Source organism: Lepus europaeus, chromosome 8 (genome assembly GCF_033115175.1).
Source record: "Lepus europaeus isolate LE1 chromosome 8, mLepTim1.pri, whole genome shotgun sequence".
NCBI lineage: Eukaryota > Metazoa > Chordata > Mammalia > Lagomorpha > Leporidae > Lepus > Lepus europaeus.
The window spans coordinates 82901664-82920690 of NC_084834.1; the positions used below are offsets into that span (position 1 = coordinate 82901664).

At 41.1% G+C, this 19027-nt stretch overlaps 1 protein-coding gene across 6 annotated transcripts in view; it reads right to left on the minus strand.

The window, feature by feature from the left end:
* Nucleotides 1-12755: 12755 nt before the first annotated feature.
* PDLIM5 (PDZ and LIM domain 5) overlaps nt 12756-19027 on the minus strand; it is a 224118-nt gene continuing 217846 nt past the window's right edge. For all 6 annotated transcript variants that reach the window (XM_062199850.1, XM_062199852.1, XM_062199853.1 and 3 more), the window contains 3 exons: nt 17592-17712; nt 14523-14638; nt 12756-13062 (listed from right to left, as the gene is read on the minus strand). In XM_062199850.1, coding sequence (XP_062055834.1) covers nt 12973-13062; nt 14523-14638; nt 17592-17712 — 327 coding nt within the window. In that variant the 3' untranslated portion in view covers nt 12756-12972. The remainder of the gene's footprint in view (nt 13063-14522; nt 14639-17591; nt 17713-19027) is intronic.

Consider the following 19027-nt stretch of genomic DNA (forward strand, 5'->3'; position numbering starts at 1 on the left):
CAGGGCTCTATATCACGCGGCTGGCCGCAGCGTGAGGGAGGGCGGAGGCAAGATGGAAAGGCCGCGAGCCCGCGGATGACACAGAGCGAGGGAGCGAGCGACCTGGGAGAGCGGAATCCGCGCCCCAGAACAGGCCCGGGTTTGTTTCAGGCTAAGCCATGGCAACAAATTTTTCGGCTCGCAGCTCTCGGAACAGCTGTCCGACAGGGGCTCCGGCAGGGCCCTCGCTGGCCTCCCGGACTCCCTAGCCAGGGCTTCCAGCAGCACCTAAGTGTTAAACCTTCAGTTCATTTGCACAGCACAGCTATGAAAACAAAGCAAGCCCCGGACCTCCCCAGGGGGGAACAGACAACCTTGCCTCTTACCTCCCCCTCCCAGAGCCAAGCACTTTGCAGCAGTTTGAAAAGAAAGAAACCTGCTTGTTAGTTTTAAGGGGATGAAAACATGGATCATGGTTTCAAGCGCGCAAACAGCCAGCACACTGAGTCTGTAGAAGAGCCCAAGGCACTCTGGGGAATTCCAACAGGTGAGTGTCACAGAGCAGGGACAAGGACCAAGAATCTCCGCAGGTGCTGAATGGTAGAAGAAACTTCTAGAAGAAACTTCCGAGGTCCCCTAGATCTGAGTCCCAAATCTGGTTCTGAGAACTTGAGGCACGCACAGCTCTCGGGTGGTTCGGCCAGGAGCACTGCCTTCTGCTAAAAGGTAAGTTACACTGCCCAGTGCTTCCTTTCTACTTGTTTTTACGTGTTGGGGAATCTGAAAAAGCTGCTTTCACTAGAGAGTTCCGAAGCCACACGTGGAAACCACTGATGTTGTTAATTTCGTCAAAATCGGTCAGGTGCCTTTTCCAGAATCAGAGAAATAGGCAGTGAGCAGCCAAACCAGAGAGAATATGCCATGCCCTCCATTCAGCGCATGCGCTAAGGAAACTTCTCTGTGAGGTTTATGCCCCAAATTCGGGGAAAATAATGCCCCTCGGGGGCCGGCGCCATGACTCACTTGGTTAATCCTCTGCCTCTGGCGCTGGCATCCCATGTGGGTGCCGGATTCTGTCCCAGTTGCTCCTCTTCCAGTCCATCTCTCTGCTGTGGCCCAGGAGGGCAGTGGAGGATGGCCCAGGTCCTTGGGCCCCTACACTGGATGGGAGACCAGGAGGAAGCACCTGGCTCCTGGCTTCGGATTGGCGTAGCTCTGGCGGTAGCGGCCATTTGGGGAGTGAACCAACGGAGGGATAGACCTTTCTCTCTGTCTGTCTCTGTCTGTAACTCTACCTAATCTGCAATGCTGGGAAAACGAACGAACCGAACGAACCGTTTGGGACTGAATGGAATTCTGGCTTCCCTTGTGGGCTCAGCCCTACTGCTGGCGGTCAGCGCTTGGACTTCAAGCACAGGGCTGGGATCTGCTGTAGGGAGATCCACCGCTTCTGCACTTCTACAGGAACCCAAGCCTGAGATTCCAAACGAGACACAAGAGGAGAGCAAACGCTGCATCCTACCTGTGGGCTCCAAAGGCTCCTCAGTGCTTTCTTTGGTGACATCGAAGGCAGAGAAGCCCTCCTCCTGGGGCCTCATCTGGGAGCTTGTTAGCAAGGCCACTGTCTGCCCCGCTCCACTCTTACTGAGTTGGAATCTTTGCAGGGGGGCCCAGGTGCCGGGAGCAAGCACTCAGGGCGTTTGCGTATTGAAGTGAGAAGCGGCTGGTCTCCATCTAGCACAGGTGTGTCCCAAACCAGCAGGTTTAGCTTCACCTGGGCACGTGTCAGAGCTGTGGCTGTTCATCTCGCTCCAGACCTGCTGAGCCAGGCACTCTGAGGTAGGGCCCACCCATCTAGGGGAAAGCAGCCTTCCAGAAAAGTCTGATGTGCACTAATGTTGGGGAACCACTGGTTTAAACTGTGGAGACAGGCTCGACTCAGGACAGCCCCCCTGAAACGCAAGAAGGGAGAAACCACTGGCTCCCAAACTGGATTTTCTGGTATGGGTGTTCTTTAAGTAAAGCATATTTGGGAAATACATCGTTAAAATTGTTAATCATTTTTATTTTTCATGGCACGACTACTCAGCATCAGTACATTATGCATCTGTCTATGAGATAGACAGTTGGTAGCAATCCCCAAATTTGGGGGGATCAATTAACGTTGAAGACATCCTGGTTCATCCATATGTTTCTCACTTGAGTCATATCCTGAACAAAGGATTTACAATTTGAGTTTGTTTTTGAGTAATACCTTTTCATTGCCAAGTAGAAAAAAGGGCTGGCTAGGTTGCTGGGCAGTCTGGTAGGCTCACGCTAGCTCATTTTTGTGTGGCAATAGTGCTCCAAGACACTGGAGAACTATACTCCAAGATGGCAGGGTGGGGTGCGGTGGGGATGCAGCAGGCTCAACCAGGACCTGTATCTTTGCCAAGGTCAGAAGTGTGGTAAGCCAAGGAAGGCCGATTGGAGATGTTGACCTCCCGGGCAATTCCCACACTGAGGAAAGTGGGCAGGCATCACTGGGAATGCTAGGAGATGGAGAGTTGTGATTGGCGAGGGTGGGAACTCCATGCAGCTGGGTGTGAGACTTTGATAAGCAGCTAAGAGATTCCACAGCAATACCAGGTAACTTCTGCCTGAGGACTGCTCTCCTGAGTGGGGGTGGGGAGACCTGTCTGGGGCAGAGCGTTCTTTAAAAAAAAGATTCATTTATTTGAAAGGCAGAGTTACAGAGAAGCAGAGGCTAAGAGAGGAAAAGAGAGGTCTTCCATTCGCTGGTTCAGTCCCTAGACTGGAGCTGCGCCGATCTGAAGCCAGGAGCTTCTTCCTGGTTTCCCATGTGGGCGCAGGAGCCCAAGGACTCGGGGCATCTTCCACTGCTTTCCCAGGCCATAGCAGAGAACTGGATCAAAAGTGCCCATATGAGATGCCAGCACTGCAGGTGGTGGCTTTACCCACCACACCACAGCACCCCATTAGGCAGCTGGCAGCACCACTGTGTTCAACCGGATGTAATGCAGGTTCATGCTCAGGCGAGTCTCTCCAAGGCCATTGCCTGTGATCTTCCTAAACAAGGTCTGGTCCCTGGAAGCACTTGATTTGCATATTTGCATATAATGACAATATTTAATTATTACTGGTTAGTGCTTCTTCCACTCTATCAACAGTTTAACTTGGTCTAGAGATCAGCTGTGAGTTTTAACCATATTTCACTGGCTCCCTGTAATATTCATATGAGAATGAAACTGATTAGTATGAGAGTGAAGTTTATCTCAGTACTTTCAAGAGATTCTTCAATGTTTGTTTTCCTTTCAAAATGTTTGTTTTCCTTTCAAAACTTTTGGGTGGCCACATATCTTCAGAACACTTCATTTCAACTTGGAACTCAAGCAAGTACTCGAACCAAGTCACAGATCTCAAATGAGCGTCAAGTTGACTCTTACAGATCTGTTAAGTATAATACATACAACAGAAACCTACAACTATTTGCTCAGTGTTATTTTAGTTTGAACCAGTTTAAGAGCCTAAACACTTAAGATTTAAGTCATAGCAGTCCATTCACATATTTCATAATATGTCTCATTTTCTGAACAAAGGATTAACAACTTGAATGCAAGAAGCAGGTGTGAGCACTCTGGGTAGGTCAAATCCTTAACACCACCCAGACAAGTCTGTAATTTCTGGGCACACTCCGTGGCATGCGTGAATTTTGCTTCAATATGTTTTCCATAGCGATAGCTTAGAAAGTCACAGAGCCATATCCTACCCAGACTTCCATTCCTAGTGGCAGAAGTATTTGCTGATGATTGAAAGGTCATGCAAAACAGATGTGAGGGCAGCTGGATTTTCCAGCTATGCTTCACTGGACTTAGCAGTGGTGCCTGCCATTACCAAATAGCAGGGGGATTTTATTTCAATTGAACAAAATCAAGAATCTTATGCAACCCTGCAAGTATGATTGGACATCTATGCAATTTCTCTTCACTCTCATGGGAGTCTCACCTTCTCCATCTTTCAGTCCTCTGACTCACCACCTAGAACTGAACGCATCGCACTGGCAAGGGAATGATTCCTTGGGTGTCAACCCTTCTGACCTGTATTGCGACATCTTGTAAAGAGCAATGATTGAGCTCTGTGTGTGCAAAGTAGTGTGAAGTGCATTTCCTGCCGTCTTCCCAGTTGTTGGAGATCGCATTTGGTGCTATCTACACTTCAAACCAACGGCTCTCTCATTCCTGTGGTTTTTTTGGCTTTTAAATCCACAGCGTATGGACTGTGAAATGTGGCAAGAACACAAGGAACAGCAAATGGTGCCTCCCAGACAGGACCATCACTTCACACACCCTCAGGAGGAACAGGTGGCCTGGTTGCCAGCCTCCCAAGTATGCACATCTGGGTGGCAGGCGACTGCCCTAGCCAGCTGCGGCCTTCCTGGTCTCCAAAGCCCATCAGGAGCTAAGCGATTCCTCACACCGAGCCTTGCTCTACTAACTGAATAAAGGGGGAGGGGCCCTTACTAACAAGAGGCACTCTAAGGGAATGGGGATAAAGTAATACATTTTCTCCCTGGTCTAACAGAAAGTCCAAGTCTCACATTTTCCAATGTTTTATTTATTTTTTTCTTTTGAGAATCATTTTTCTTGAGTTTTCATTTTCTCATCTCTAAAACGCAGATGAAAAATCTTTGACTTTCAGAGTTTCTCCAGTGTTTGGAACTTCGCTGCAGTGTTTTAGGGTACCCTAGTGGAATTGATAGTGAATCACCCAGATCACAAAGACCATCCCGCAAATATGAGTTATTATTATGGGCCCACTGGGCATGAGCCTTCCTGGCTTAGTTTATTGTGAAGGAAAATTGTTCATCTCCTTGCTTTCTGTTATTGAATATGAGAATGATTCATTTCTCTACATGACAGGAATTGAGGTTTATATAGAAAAACTATAAATTGAAATCCTAATTAACTAACATAAACCTTCAGTGAAGAATGTTTTACTCATTTTAACTCCAGGAAAAGCATTATAGTAGAAGAAAATGAATGAACTCATTAATTTGGTATGCAACCAACTAAGTCTTTTATATTTTCAGAATTACTCAGCTGTACTGGATGTTTAAAGAGCAGACCTTGAGAATCACAATCAATGCAATATTATGTTTACTTTGCATATTGAAAGTACATTATAATTTTGATCATAAAGAATACAAGTCAAAGAGTCTGAGTTTCTAATTCACCAAGAATATGCAGGGATGTTCTGCAAAAATAGAGACTGCAATTTAGTTGGGAATCTGAAGTTTTCCTTTGGTATTCAAGTGCACCGATGAACAACGGACTTCCAGCCACCCCTCAGAATCTGCTCTGTGATAAAGGGCTGGACTGTGTAAGCAGCTGTCCTTTGTAGAGGACCCGGTGCTTTATCAGCTGAGAGAGCTGAAGGAATACTCGAGTTGCCAGGGGCTTCTCTTCCCAGTGGTCACTTCATGCGGTGCATCACGCTGGTTGGGTGTGCAGGCGTCTGGGTGCTGTGCCCCACTTGTGCACCCAGACAGCGCTGGTCCTTAGTGAACCGGCTTTCTCTGGCTTGGCCCTGGCCCGTCTTGCTGAGGCCCCTTCTGTGTGTTCCAGGCCCTCCCCTCAGCAGTACCCAGCTCCCTCTGTGCTCAGCCATGAGCACTGGTTCGCCCACATCCCATGTGGTTGCTTCCTGTGCTCTGTTAGCCCCGGCCTCAGCAACCCAGAGAACTCGATTGTTCGGGCTGAAACCACCTTCCCCGACGATGTCTGACCCCAGCCAGAGAGGAGAGCTCTTTCTAAGGTCATCTTCTTTGGGTCCTTTCTCTCAGCGTCCAGTGACCCTTTGGAGTTCCCTGGATTTTTACACTCTCCTATCATAACTAATAATTCTGTATACTAAACGTCTCCTGAGTTATGGTGTGATTTTAGACTCAGACCAACCTACCACAAGTAACCACTTTCTCCCCCAATCCCTGATGTATACTTTATTATAATCTATGTTTATATTATTAAAGATCATGAAGAACTTCCTAGATACAGGCAAAAGCAAACTATAATAGTTTCATATCAATTCTCTCTTCTCTCAGGGCAGAAGTACTGGCTTTAGCTCAGTACATCTCGATTGTTAAGTTCACTTTTATTCAAACCATGTAAAGTGCTACCAGAAAAATGATTAAGCAGTAGCATAATGACATAGTAGAGCAGGATGAATGGCAAGTTTCAGTTGTTAAGGGCAGAATTAATTTAACCTGTATTTCAAAGTTCACTGAAAAGCTCCGTGGAGTCTTCTGTTCTCCATTTCAATCAAGGGAGGCTCAAACAGTTTTGTGATTGTTAAGCAAACAGGGCTAGAAAAGCTTCCGGGGGTCAGATGACATCAATATAAGGTCACCTAAGCAGACTTTTATCTCTGCAAAAACTAATATTGTCATGATATCAAGGGAGCCCCATTTACTTTCCTATTTAGCAAGGAAACCATGGGACACATGAGTTACACTAGGGCAGAAAAATCAAAAGACACACCTGAAAATATTATACCCTGTTAAAATACTTTAAGCAAAGAAACAATAGTATTTTTAATTTAGATTAGCACCAGCTGTGTGTGCATTACAAGCCAAGCAAAATGGGGAGGAATAAAACAAAAAAACTCAAACCTTGTTATATTTGAAGTAGAGCACAAACGTGACAGTTTAGAATGCAAAGACAAAGAACTTACGTGTAGGGGTTGGCGCTGTGGTGTAGCGGGTAAAGCCATCACCTGCAGTGCCAGCATCCCATACGGGCACTGGTTAGAGTCCCAGCTGCTCCATTTCTGATCCAGCTCTCTGCTATGGCCTAGGAAAGCAGTGGAAGATGGCCCAAGTCCTTGAACCTGCGTGGGAGACCTGGAAGAAACCTCCGGCTCCTGGCCTTGGATCTGCACAACTTTGGCTGTTGTGGCCATTTGGGGAGTGAACCAGTGGATGGATGACCTCTTTCTCTCTCTCTCTCAGCCTCTGCCTCTCTGTAACTCTGACTTTCAAATAAAAATAAATAAAGTAAATGAAAATAATCTTAAAAAACTAACGTGGAGTCCAATTAGGAAACTAGACAAACACAGAAATGGTGACCCTTGGCTGGCGCCGTGGCTCAATAGGCTAATCCTCCGCCTGCGGCAATGGCACACGGGGTTCTAGTCCCGGTCAGGGTGCCGGATTCTGTCCTAGTTGCCCCTCTTCCAGGCCAGCTCTCTGCTGTGGCCCGGGAGTGCAGTGGAGGATGGCCCAAGTGCTTGGGCCCTGCACCCCATGGGAGACCAGGAGAAGCACCTGGCTCCTGGCTCTGGATCAGCGTGGTGTGCCGGCCACAGCACGCCAGCCGCAGTGGCCATTGGAGGGTGAACCAACGGCAAAGGAAGACCTTTCTTTCTGTCTCTCTCTCACTGTCCACTCTGCCTGTCAAAAAAAAAAAAAAAAAAAAAGAAAGAAAGAAAGAAATGGTGACCCTAAACATGGATGCATAAGAGATCATTTCAATCAAGTTGTGGACCTGGTACAGAAATCATTTTCCCTGGGAACGATATTTCCATATTTGAGATACAGTGATCAGTGGTTTTGTGATATGGAAATCTTCCATTCATCTACACTAAACAACAGCCCAGGCTTTACTGTGTGATAACATACAATTAAAGGTATGGGGAAAAAAAAGTCTTCTTGCAAACTTCGCTTTTGCAGGATTGCTCTCAGTGCTCTGCCATCACTGCGGATCACTAGATGCACCCCGCTTTCCTCTAACACCATGCTCAATGTGTAAAGGCCACATCTTTATGTTTTTTATTATCTTTTTAAGATTTTATTTATTTATTTGAGATAGAGAGCTACAGACCAAGACAGGAAGAGACCGAGAGAAAAGTCTTCCATCCATTGCCTCTCTCCCCCAAATGGCCGCAACCAACTAGAGCTGGGCTGATCCGAATCCAGGAGCTAGGAGTTTCTTCTGGGTTGCCCAAGTGGGTGCAGGGGCTCAAGCACTTGGGCCATCTTCCACTGCTTTCTCAGGCACATTATCAGGGAGCTGGTTCAGAAGAGGAGCAGCCAGAACACAGACTGGCGCCCGCATAGGATTCCGATGCTGCAGAAGGCTTAGCCTACTATGCCACAGGGCCGGCCTCAATTATTTAAATCCACTTGAAAGGCACAGACAGAGATCTTCCATCTGCTGGTTCACCCCCTAAACGCCCACAACAATCGGGGGTGGGCCAGGCCGAAGCCAGGAGCTTGGAACTCCATTTGGATCTTCCACGTGGGTGACAGACACCCAAGCACTTGCGCCATCGACTGCTGCTCCAAGGGTGCACATTAGCAGGAGGCTGGATCAGAAGTGGAGCAGCCAGGACCCACACCGGCCATGATACAGGATGTGGAAGTCCCCAGTGGTGTCTTAACCGCTGCGACACGCTGCCTACGCTGATGCCTCACCTCTGCCACTCATCACTGATGCAGCCCTGTGGCTGGCCCCCTGTTCAGCTTCTGGATCGCAGGATCAAGAGTTAAGGGTCAGTGATCTAATACCATGGACAAACAGGTTGCTCTAAATTCTCTTTATACAGCAGCCTGGGGAATCAGGAACTTGCCACATTACAAATATGCACGTCTCCTTAGTGTGATAAATGTACAAGCCTCTGCTGGCCTTGGTGTTGAGGGAGTTAAATCCTCTCATTCATACATGGAACCTAAAACCCGATCAGCCTGGGATTTCTGTTAGGTAGCGGGGCCCAGCCCCTTTCCTCTGTTAAATTTTAAATCCTGCAAAGGAACCATTTTCCCTCGGAGCCTCCCACACTTGGGATGAAACTTTCTCTGCGGAATTTTGGCACCCTATTAATTAGTGGTTATGACTGGGAGCTGCTCTCTCTCAGCAACTCCTATTCTGCCATCGGTCAAGTGTGATCCTGTAATAAATTTCCACGAAGCAAACTATTTCTGGTAATTCTCCCTAATTAACACCAGGCCTGCTAATAATACATCAGTACCTATGTGTTTCTGATATAATCAAGATCTTGTCTGAGAGTACTCAAAAAGGGAAACCGCTAACTTAAATTAAGCTTTTGCTTGGCAAAAGGATTTTATACGTAGTTCTGTAAGAAAACCTTTGATAATCTTATATTGGGGATATTTTTACTAAAAAACACTGAGCGACAGGGAGACCTGCTCTGGTTTGAGCACTGAATGGGGATTTATTGTGAACACACAGTTGAGACTTAAGCCTATAAATCTTGTACTGGATTACTGTTTCTTAACGAAGGAATGACAGATCTCTTATTTTGTCGGTGCATTTTAATGTGCAATGACGTGATTGATAGAAACCAAACAGCAGCTATTAAAATGTCAGATGCAGACTTGATGCCCTTAAAAGTTTGGCTTCTGGAGTTTAATATACTGTGAGCAAATAGACTAGAATTTCTCCTTTATTCCCAATATGCAGCCTGCAACAGAAACATTCCTCTTTATACCCTGGAAAAAAAAATCTTACTCAAACCAATAAATAAACGAGGAAGAGGTGAGCCTCCCTAGTTAGGGAATACTTAGTTAATGAGATTGGGATGAGTTACGTATGAAGTAACATACCCTGACTAATGCAAAATGTGAAAATGTAGATGCTGATTTATGGAGTTCAATTATAATCTATGATAGAATGCTTGATATGACAAGTTACTTCAATAAATAATTTAAGTTAACAAATTTTTTCAAAGATGGGGCTTACTTACCTATTAATTCAAACACACTGTTTACACTGTACATGTAAACAATAAGGGACGCCTGACCTAGCGGTTAGGATCCTGAGTCCCACAGTGGAGTTCAATGCCTGACTCTGCGCCTGACTGCAGCTTCCAGCTAATGCAGATCCCAGGAGGCATCAGTGAGGGCTCAAGTCATTGGGCTCCTGACGCCCACACAGGAGACCTGGACTGAGTTCCCGGGTAGCCACTGTGGGCAAGTGGGGGGGTGAGTCAGCAGATGGCATCTCTCTCTCAAATAAAATAAAAATATTTTCAAATGTTTTGCTTCTAAAATATTTTGACAAGCAAATATCATAAAAAAGGCATTCTCAGAATTACTATGCTGTGTGCTACCCTGTGACTACTGGAACATGGTTTGGGGCCATGATAACTGAATGGGAAGCACTTACCACCCAAAAAGAAAATCCAGAAAGCTTGTTGTCACCATTGCAGTCATTTATTTATTGAGTATGTGCACATTAAGGTATTACTATATTGATTATATTTCTCGTGATTTTTAATTAGAAAAATGTATCCAGAAGCAGAATAGCAGATATATACAAACTTGAAAATGTAGAGACATAGAAGACAGAGGTGAAGAAATAAGGCAAATTATACATTAAGAATCCAAATCTAATACCTTTAAACAATTGGGGGTGAGGAGACAAACTGTAGCCAGCCTGGGTTTGTGTAGAATGACACGGTTCGCTTCCTTCCCGGGTGTGTGACAGGGTGCTCTCTTCCACAGGAGTGACCAAACTCCAAATGCCACAAACTGTTTAATGTAACACCAGATTCACATTCTACAAAAGTGCTCCTACTCACAGTATCCCTTGAAAAGGGTACTTCTTTGTTGCAGATAATTTTGAACAAAAAGCTGCATTAATATTCTGAAGATTTAAACTATTATTTCTACTTAATAATCTGCCCAAGTGATTAGGTTTTAGTTTTAGACTCTAAATGTAACTTTAATCGATAGTAAATATGTATACTATGATAAGTGTTAAGCACAGGGGATAATTTTTAGGCTGCTACCTCACCAGGAAATACTCAGTTCATGTAAGTCAAAATAAAATGACACATCTGAACCTATCACTAAAATCCTGAAAATGGAAAATCTAAATTTTCTGAGTCATGTACTAAGATTGAGTTTGTCTTATAACAAGCATAGAATTCTGAAATATACATCTAGAGAGACTAAAAGTAAATGCTCTACAGTGAATTAATAAAAAAATGCTACTGACATGGAATATTTATAATCAGAAAAATAAATATTCAGGGAGCTCACCAGAAGAATAAAGTGCTCTGCCAGTTATTAGAAGATTAATGCTGGTGAATTAAATATGGCATTCCTCACTGGAAACTACAGAGACTCTTCTGGGTCACGGTCAATTCAATATGCATTTCACAGGATTGACTGCTTTAGGAACAGATATACAAATCTGCCACAGAAGAGATGGACAAAGCACAAAGACAAAATGATAAATTAGGAAGCAACATTACTCTTTCAGGTATAAAATTTGGAGAAATGCAACTTGATGCTCCAAGAATAATATATAGGAAGAAAGGTCTAATCAAAATGATACCTTTAATATAACTTTATATAAAATTCAGGTCAAATCAAATTCTTAGGAGAAAACACCCAAATGTCTCTGACTTATCAAATACTACCTTGGAACATAATTGAAAAAGGCACAACCAAACAACAACAAAAATACCTTATTACATCAAAACTAAACTACCAACTTATTTTGTATTGTAGAAAGCAAAAGATCTGTGGCAATGCACATTAGCCAGCAAGTCTTCTACAGGTGGTTTCAGCAGCGATGAGATACAATGCACAATTTAATTCCAGCACTTTATTTCAAAAGCCACTTCCCGCCTCCCTCCCCGATGCAGTGAGGAGGTACTTTGAGGTTGCTAGTGGAGAAGTTTGCCACTTTGTGTCCCCCTTCCCATTCTGTTATCCCCAGTTAATTATTATCTCTATAATATAAGTCTGCTAGACCATAAATTAACAGCTTTCAGGTCAGACACCTTGAAAGTTCTTAGAGAGGTTAAACAAATATTGTAGTCTAACACCTCCTCTATAACAAACATGCACACAATGCAGGGGAGTCTTTCATGAGTGATGGGGCAGGAAGGACTTGGGACGCTGTCTCAACTTCAAAAAGCGCCTTTCTCAGCAAATTCAAATTATAATTCAGTGGGACCATGGGTTTTCATCCACTCTAGAAACAAAAAGGAAACAAAGAGAAAAACTACCAAATGGCAAAATCTGTTTTCTCACTTGGAAAATATCAACAGGATCCATGGTTTACCACAATCGCTCCTCTGTCTCTGTGTGGTATCCACATACATAATTATTGGCCCAAATGAAGAAAACACGTAATGGGCCAATCGGAATAATTATTCATATTCCCTTCCTAAATTACCAAAGCCTTATGAATCAAAGCTTTTCAAAGTTTGCAATCACATTTGGAAATGTTTCAAATATTAATAAGAGAAAACTAAAAGAAAAAAATCTAGATTTTATCACATCCCCAAACCAATCTCTTATTTACTAATGCAGAAACTATATGGTAGCTTTTATGGGGAGAGGAAATGAGAGAAGCATGTAATCTCTCTTATTGGCATCACATTTTGATCCAAAACCTCATTGGCCTTTTCCTATCAGAAATGATCAACTCTAAGAAAAAACAATGTGCACATGGTTTTAAAAATAGCTGATACCTACCACTGATAAAAGTCTGTTTTAACTATTTACTGTTTGAAAGGTAAACAATAGTATTAAAAAAACCCAATCTTTCTCTTATTAATAAAGCTTAAGGCATTTTTATTGCCTTTTGCAGATTTATTCATAACTATTCAACAAGGAAAGAAAGTATAATTATTTCAGTCAAGAGGTTGGAGCTTTTACTCTAAAGTTTAATTCTTTACTAATGTATTCTAAGATGAATTTAATAGTCAACCAGGAAATTGATTTTTATAAAGGTTATTTTATGGGCAGAAAATACAGGAAAAAGTAGTATTAAATGCCAAACTGTCTCTTTTCTTTATGAAGCCAAATATTTCCTCACAGACTTAGTTTTTAGAGCTGGAATTTATTCCTTCAGGGCCACTATTATTTTTTCAAAACTCCATATAAATATTAAATTTAAAAGTAATTGGTAACTTTAATTCTCTTCTTTCTCTTCAAATTTCTCCCTCTGAACTGTAGACTTAAAAATTCACGGAATGAGCATGTTTCTTGCAAAGTGGCTTGTCCTTCTTGGAGAAAAATGTCTGACCTTCCAAACTTTCACAACACACCTGAAAAATAAAGATTAAAGTGAATGACAGTGTTTTACCAAATGTGCCGGAGGAGAATATGCCCCCCCCCTCCAGTGAGTGATAAGACAAAATCATGTAGCTGGTTTTGTTAGAGATTTTACCATTACTGTGACATTTCCCTGGGATATATTTTATTATTTATTATTTATAATATTTATTATTATATTTATATTATTATATATTATTGTATTTATATTATTTATTATTACTGTGACTTTTCCCTGGGATATATTTTAATTTATTTAAAGCACTGAATCACTACTTTTCTTTATTAGGAGGAAAACCATCCCAATGAAAAGATTAACACATAAAGAGGTCACATTATATTTTCTATCCTGAATTTCAAATCAGTGCTTTAAATCCACCTCCTGTTGTAGAGACCCAAAGCACTAAAAAGAAAACATGACTCAATTGCCTTGCCAAACCCTCCCATGCACAACTTTAGGCTGCAACCAAACACACAGGCCTAGAACACCTGAGATGTCATGTGTTTTCTTATTCCTTGTATTGAAAACTGCAGGTCTCCACCTGGCTGCGGCACCATACAGGGCAGATAACTACCCATGTTTATGCCTTCTTGTCTTTGCCACTGACCTTGTAAATTGCAGCATCCTCATGAGCAACTCCACTCAGAACAGAAAAAGGTCAGTCTGCTACAAGTTGCTTTTTTTTTTTTTTTTTTTTTATAAAATATGAAGCTATGAAGACTGAGAGACGAGTGAGGTGAAGAAGAAAGGGAATCACTGGTAATGTCTGGGGCAATCACTCGGCTTCAATTAACACTCCTTACCCCTCCAACACAATGGGTACTGGAAACTTAGATATATTAACTCTAACAAAAGGAATTAAGCATGCTGGATATTTGCTTTCTAAATTCAAAAATTATATCTTAAGTTAATGTTTAATCTGTGAAGCCTAACCATTCAACATAAAGCCAAACATATTACAATAGCAAATGAAATAAGTAAATATTTTATTACACAATTAGTCTCAAAAAGAAAAGAATATTCATGGGCTTTTGGCTAGGAAGTAAATAAATCTATATATAGTTTATTCCAAGTGTTAATGTAATAATATAATTTTATAATTATTTATTTCTATTTAAAGACACACCTAATATTTCCAAAAAACTACAAAAAGCACTAATACAAGAGAGTGTTAAAAAAAAAAAAAGATAAAGGACTCTTACTGTTTTAAGAATAGAAAACTTTTCCCTATAAGCAAAATGTATGGCTAGTATTTTCTCTGAGGAGCGAAGATTTTACTTCCAGCCAAATAACTTCAAAAAGCACCATAATTTTTAATAAACAACTTTTAAAAAATCACTGTAAAACTGTTTTCCCTTTAGGTCTGAAGGACTGAAAGATCCGAGAGCTGCTATTTCCATTCTGTACAGGCTAGAACTGGTTGTACTACTTGGGAAGTAAGAGTTTACTTACTGAGCATACAAAGCAAGTGTCATGCCAGGTATAGCCCAGAGCTTCCAGGAACATGTCGCCAGCCTCTATGGGAAATTCGCATCCATGGCAGATGGTACCAAAGAGGGCATAATAATCTGTGTTGGGTAGGAGAGAGAGACATCATTTAAATACAATGGAGCTCTAGAATGACAGTGCCTTGAGAATAGCAACAAAACTACATTAAAGGCGATGTTGAAGATACGGATAATCAGAAAATTCTCAGGAGATGGCATATTTGGTTTGAGATACAAGTTTACCATGTTTTAGGTTTCCTTTGGTAAGCATGATTTATACAAGTTAACGTTCTTCATTACATTTTTCTGTTATACCTCTTACTTCTCTCCAGCTACTTGAATGCCCAACTATGTAAAAAGAACATTGTTTTCTGAGTAGTTATCAACAGACATGACACTATTTCAAAGAAATTTAAGGGGACTTCCAATGACTAGTAAAATAAGACTAATGAATATAAATCAAGAACAAATATCATATTGGCAAATTTCATAGTGTATCTGACTTGGTAAAACTAAAAGCTATGGACAGGTGGGCATTTGGCACAGTGGTTAAGATGCCACTTTCTGTATCCCATACTTGAGTGGCTGGGTTTGAGTCCTGGCTCTGTTCCCAATTCCAGTGTCCAGCTAATGCGCACCCCGGAAGGAAGAGGTGATGGCTCAAGTACTTGCCACCCGGATGGCAAACACAGATTTGCATTCTCAGCTCATAGCTTTGGCCTGGCCGAGCCCCACATATTGTGGGCATTTATAGAGAAACAGTAGATGAGAGATCTCTGTCTCTCTGCCTTTCAAATAAATTTTTTAAGTTATGGGAAATGCCTACAAATAAGTGCCATGACTTTTTCTAGCTGGATTGTAGCACAGCAATATCAGCCACAATTTCTTTTGCTACAATTTCATTTCAATTTTACTACTTCATGTTGGACATTCTTAGCCAGAGAACACCGTTTATTTGATACAGATTAGTGCAATAAAATATTAAACAGGGTTTCCTTCTGAAAAAAAAAAAAGTTCTGACAAGATATTTCTCTACAATAAATTAGAATTTACTAGCATTTTCACTTTTCTATTATGAAGCTATCCTCACTACTGTGTGGACTACTCCTGGTTCCCCTTTTGGCCTTACGCACTGTTTAGCCAACCTAGACTGAAGTGCTAAGTAGGCTATAATATGCAATTTGATCGCAACCTTTCTTTTAGCAAGCTTCCATTTTCAATATTTCTTAGTGACATCTGTTTAACACGTATACATGGAGTCCCACTGTGTGCAAGACCCTGCTCTAGGCACTGTTGGAGTACAGTGCTCAAACCCTCAGAAAGAGCATTCTCTCTGGACATTCTCCCTGGGAACAAGGTGTCATTGTTTACTGATTTTGTAAATAAATGATGATAAATAATTTCAGGTTGTAATAAGTGCTATGAAGCAAAAAGATGGCATGATGCAGAATAATTTTTGTGCTACTTTATATAGTAAGTACAATATGATTCATATTTAAAAAATACATTACTGTAGTTGTTCAGTAACTGCCATTTCAGGGTGGGGAGAAAAACTATAAACCATTTAGGTAGCAATTACAATATCCACGCAAGGGTGAAAGCAAGTGGAGACAGGGAGAAATGAATGACTGCAATATACACTGGGGGTAGAACTGCCAGGATTTACAAATTAGATTGGATATGGGAAGAACGGGGTAAGAACAGAGTCCAAAATGGGCATGGGTTCAGGGACAGTGCAAAGTGACCACTGATTGGGATGGGGGAAGGCTGTGTTAAGAACTGGTTGGCATAGTTAAAGAAGAACAAAAATAGAGTAAGTTAATTAGAAGCAACATTTAAATAAATATTTAATAACATTTCCATTTCTAAAAGCAATTCTTTGGGTTTTTGAAATATAACTTCTTAGAATGCGTTAGATAATAAGGATAGTTTTTTATGTGTTTGGCCAGAAAGGGACTATCTGTCACTTGGTCAAACTGTCTTTCAAAGCTTTCAAAACAAGCAACCCAATTCCAATCAACCAACAAAACCAGTTCTTTCTTCTGAAAAAGTAAGTGGTATTACAAAATGTGAAATATTCTCATTCAATCAGCGTAGGTGGCTTGTAGCCCAGATGGTTTCACAATGGCCCATGGGATACTTTGCTGGAATTTCTAAGGCTCCGTGGTGGACAATCTGGAATAGATCCAGGATGGTCTTCATTAAGGAGCCAACAGGAAGATAGAAGTAAGTAACTGAGTGACAAAGAAGGGCTGAGTAATGCTGATCTTACTCCACGTTAGAAGCTGACTATTGCTTTTACTTGCCTACTCTGAAGTCTTCCTTCCTTCCAGAATCCCACTTTAGAATTTCAAGGTAGAATAAAACAAAAACCTGATAATGGGAATGTAGTAGTAGCCAGTGGAGGGATGAAACCTATTTTATATTTTGAAACATGTATAAGTTGATGAAAGTTCACTTACAGACTTTGGGAAGGGAAAGCAAGCATTTAGAGTTCACTAAGACAAAAAGTAGCAGAAAGGTTTGTAAAGCCCAATTTGTTTAAAAAAGTTTTACCAAGGGAACAATCTAGGTCATGATTTCCCTCTTATTCACTAAAAGTAATAAAGGATTTCAAGTTTATTTTCAAGGTAGTTGCCTTAAAGAGCAAACTGATACCAACAGTTTAAAGTTGAATATTTCTCATGTTTATAACTATTCAAAATTTACCACTGGTCTATATGAACTGGTTTTAAGCTATATGACTTGGTAGAATTTAAATCCATAAATTATTGGAGATTTAAGCAAAATATGTTTCCTATTAAGTGATACTTACATTATCAATTCTCATAATGAAGGAGGGAATATCTACTTTGACAGTCACATAAAAACTTTACATACTTTTTCTGCTATATGTTTAGAGTGATGTTAAATATCCCCAAAACAATTAGAAAAAATATTTGGCCTAATACTTTCCATCAACTTTATAGCAACATAAGGGCTAATGTTTTAACTTTATTTAAAACTCAACAAACCAACAGTTTCATAATCTTACCGGTCTCACAGTAGGGTTCACCATCCTCCAAGTGGAAAACATTATTACGAATGGGCTTTCCACAGGCCACACATACAAAACAGGAAACATGCCAAGTTTGTTTCAAGGCATTAATGACTTCCTGTTAGGAAAAGGTAATTGGATGTAAAGATGATGGCAATAAATATACAAATACTTATTCTAACAGTTGTACCAGTACAATGCTATAAAGTTAACCCAAAGTAGACACACATGGGGTGGCTGTTTGGCACAACAATGAAGACGTCTCTTGGGATGCCTACATCCCAGATCAGAGCAGTGGGGTCCTTGTGTTGGCTCAGCTCCTGATTCTAGCTTCCTGCTAAAATGCGAGGCAGCAGGTGAGTCCCTGACACCTGAGATTGAGCGTTAGGCTCCTGGGGTTGGCACAGCCCAGTCCCAGCTGTTGCAGGCATTTGTGGAGGGAACAGTAGATGGAGCAGCCGTCTGCTTCTCTCTCTCTCTCTAGGCTTTGAAAATTTTAAAAAACATTAGTTCCATGTTTCATCTTTGCCTTGGGCTTCTCATCTAAGTAGAAGGAGAAATGTAAGGACACACTCACAAATCATCTAAATCAATGCACTGTAATATTTGTGCTTTTCCCAGAAACAAATCAACAAACCTACTTAAAAGATGATTACTATGTTATTTAGATAGTAAACATACAGTACATAAATACAATACATTCCTAAGTGCTTGCTACAATACATGTTGCTCTCTCTTAAAGGGTGCCAGGAAACATTAATTCACAAAAGTAGTATCTAGACATTGTCACAGAAGAAGTGAGAAGGAATATTTAAAAACTAAAAAAAAAAAAAAAAAAAAAAAAAAAAGCTGTATTTTGGTGCATCACAGGAGCAGTAATGCAGTCAGTATAAATCCGCCATGATTCAAATGAGTGTATAAAACTTGAAGCACAGAGTGTGGATTCTAGTCAACAAGGCCCTATAGTTGAGTACACAAAATATTAAAGACTTGAGCCATATTTTAATTAGCAAAAGAAGTTTTGTGGAATTTGTTTTGCAAAGGACTATTTCTTTGAATTGAGAAAAAGAGATGAAGCCATTAAAAATCACTTTTGAAGAACAGCTCAAAACATGCAAAGTTATTTTTCCCATAATATTTGTCAAAAAAGAGAATGCCATTCATAAAGTAAGATTACAATTTTGTAAATGAATTACTTAAATAAAGAGCAAACTGAAAGAAAATAAATCATAAGATTAAGAGTAATTCTGACTGGTAAATATATGGGTGAGTGAAGTATTTTCTTGTATAAGAGTTTATCAAAAGAAAAGGATATAGAATGAAGTGTTAGCCATTATTATTTCTATATACTTTATACAAATGCAACAGTTCACTGTTGAAAAACAACAGGATGAAATGGCACATATTTCAATGCAAAATTATCACCAAGAACA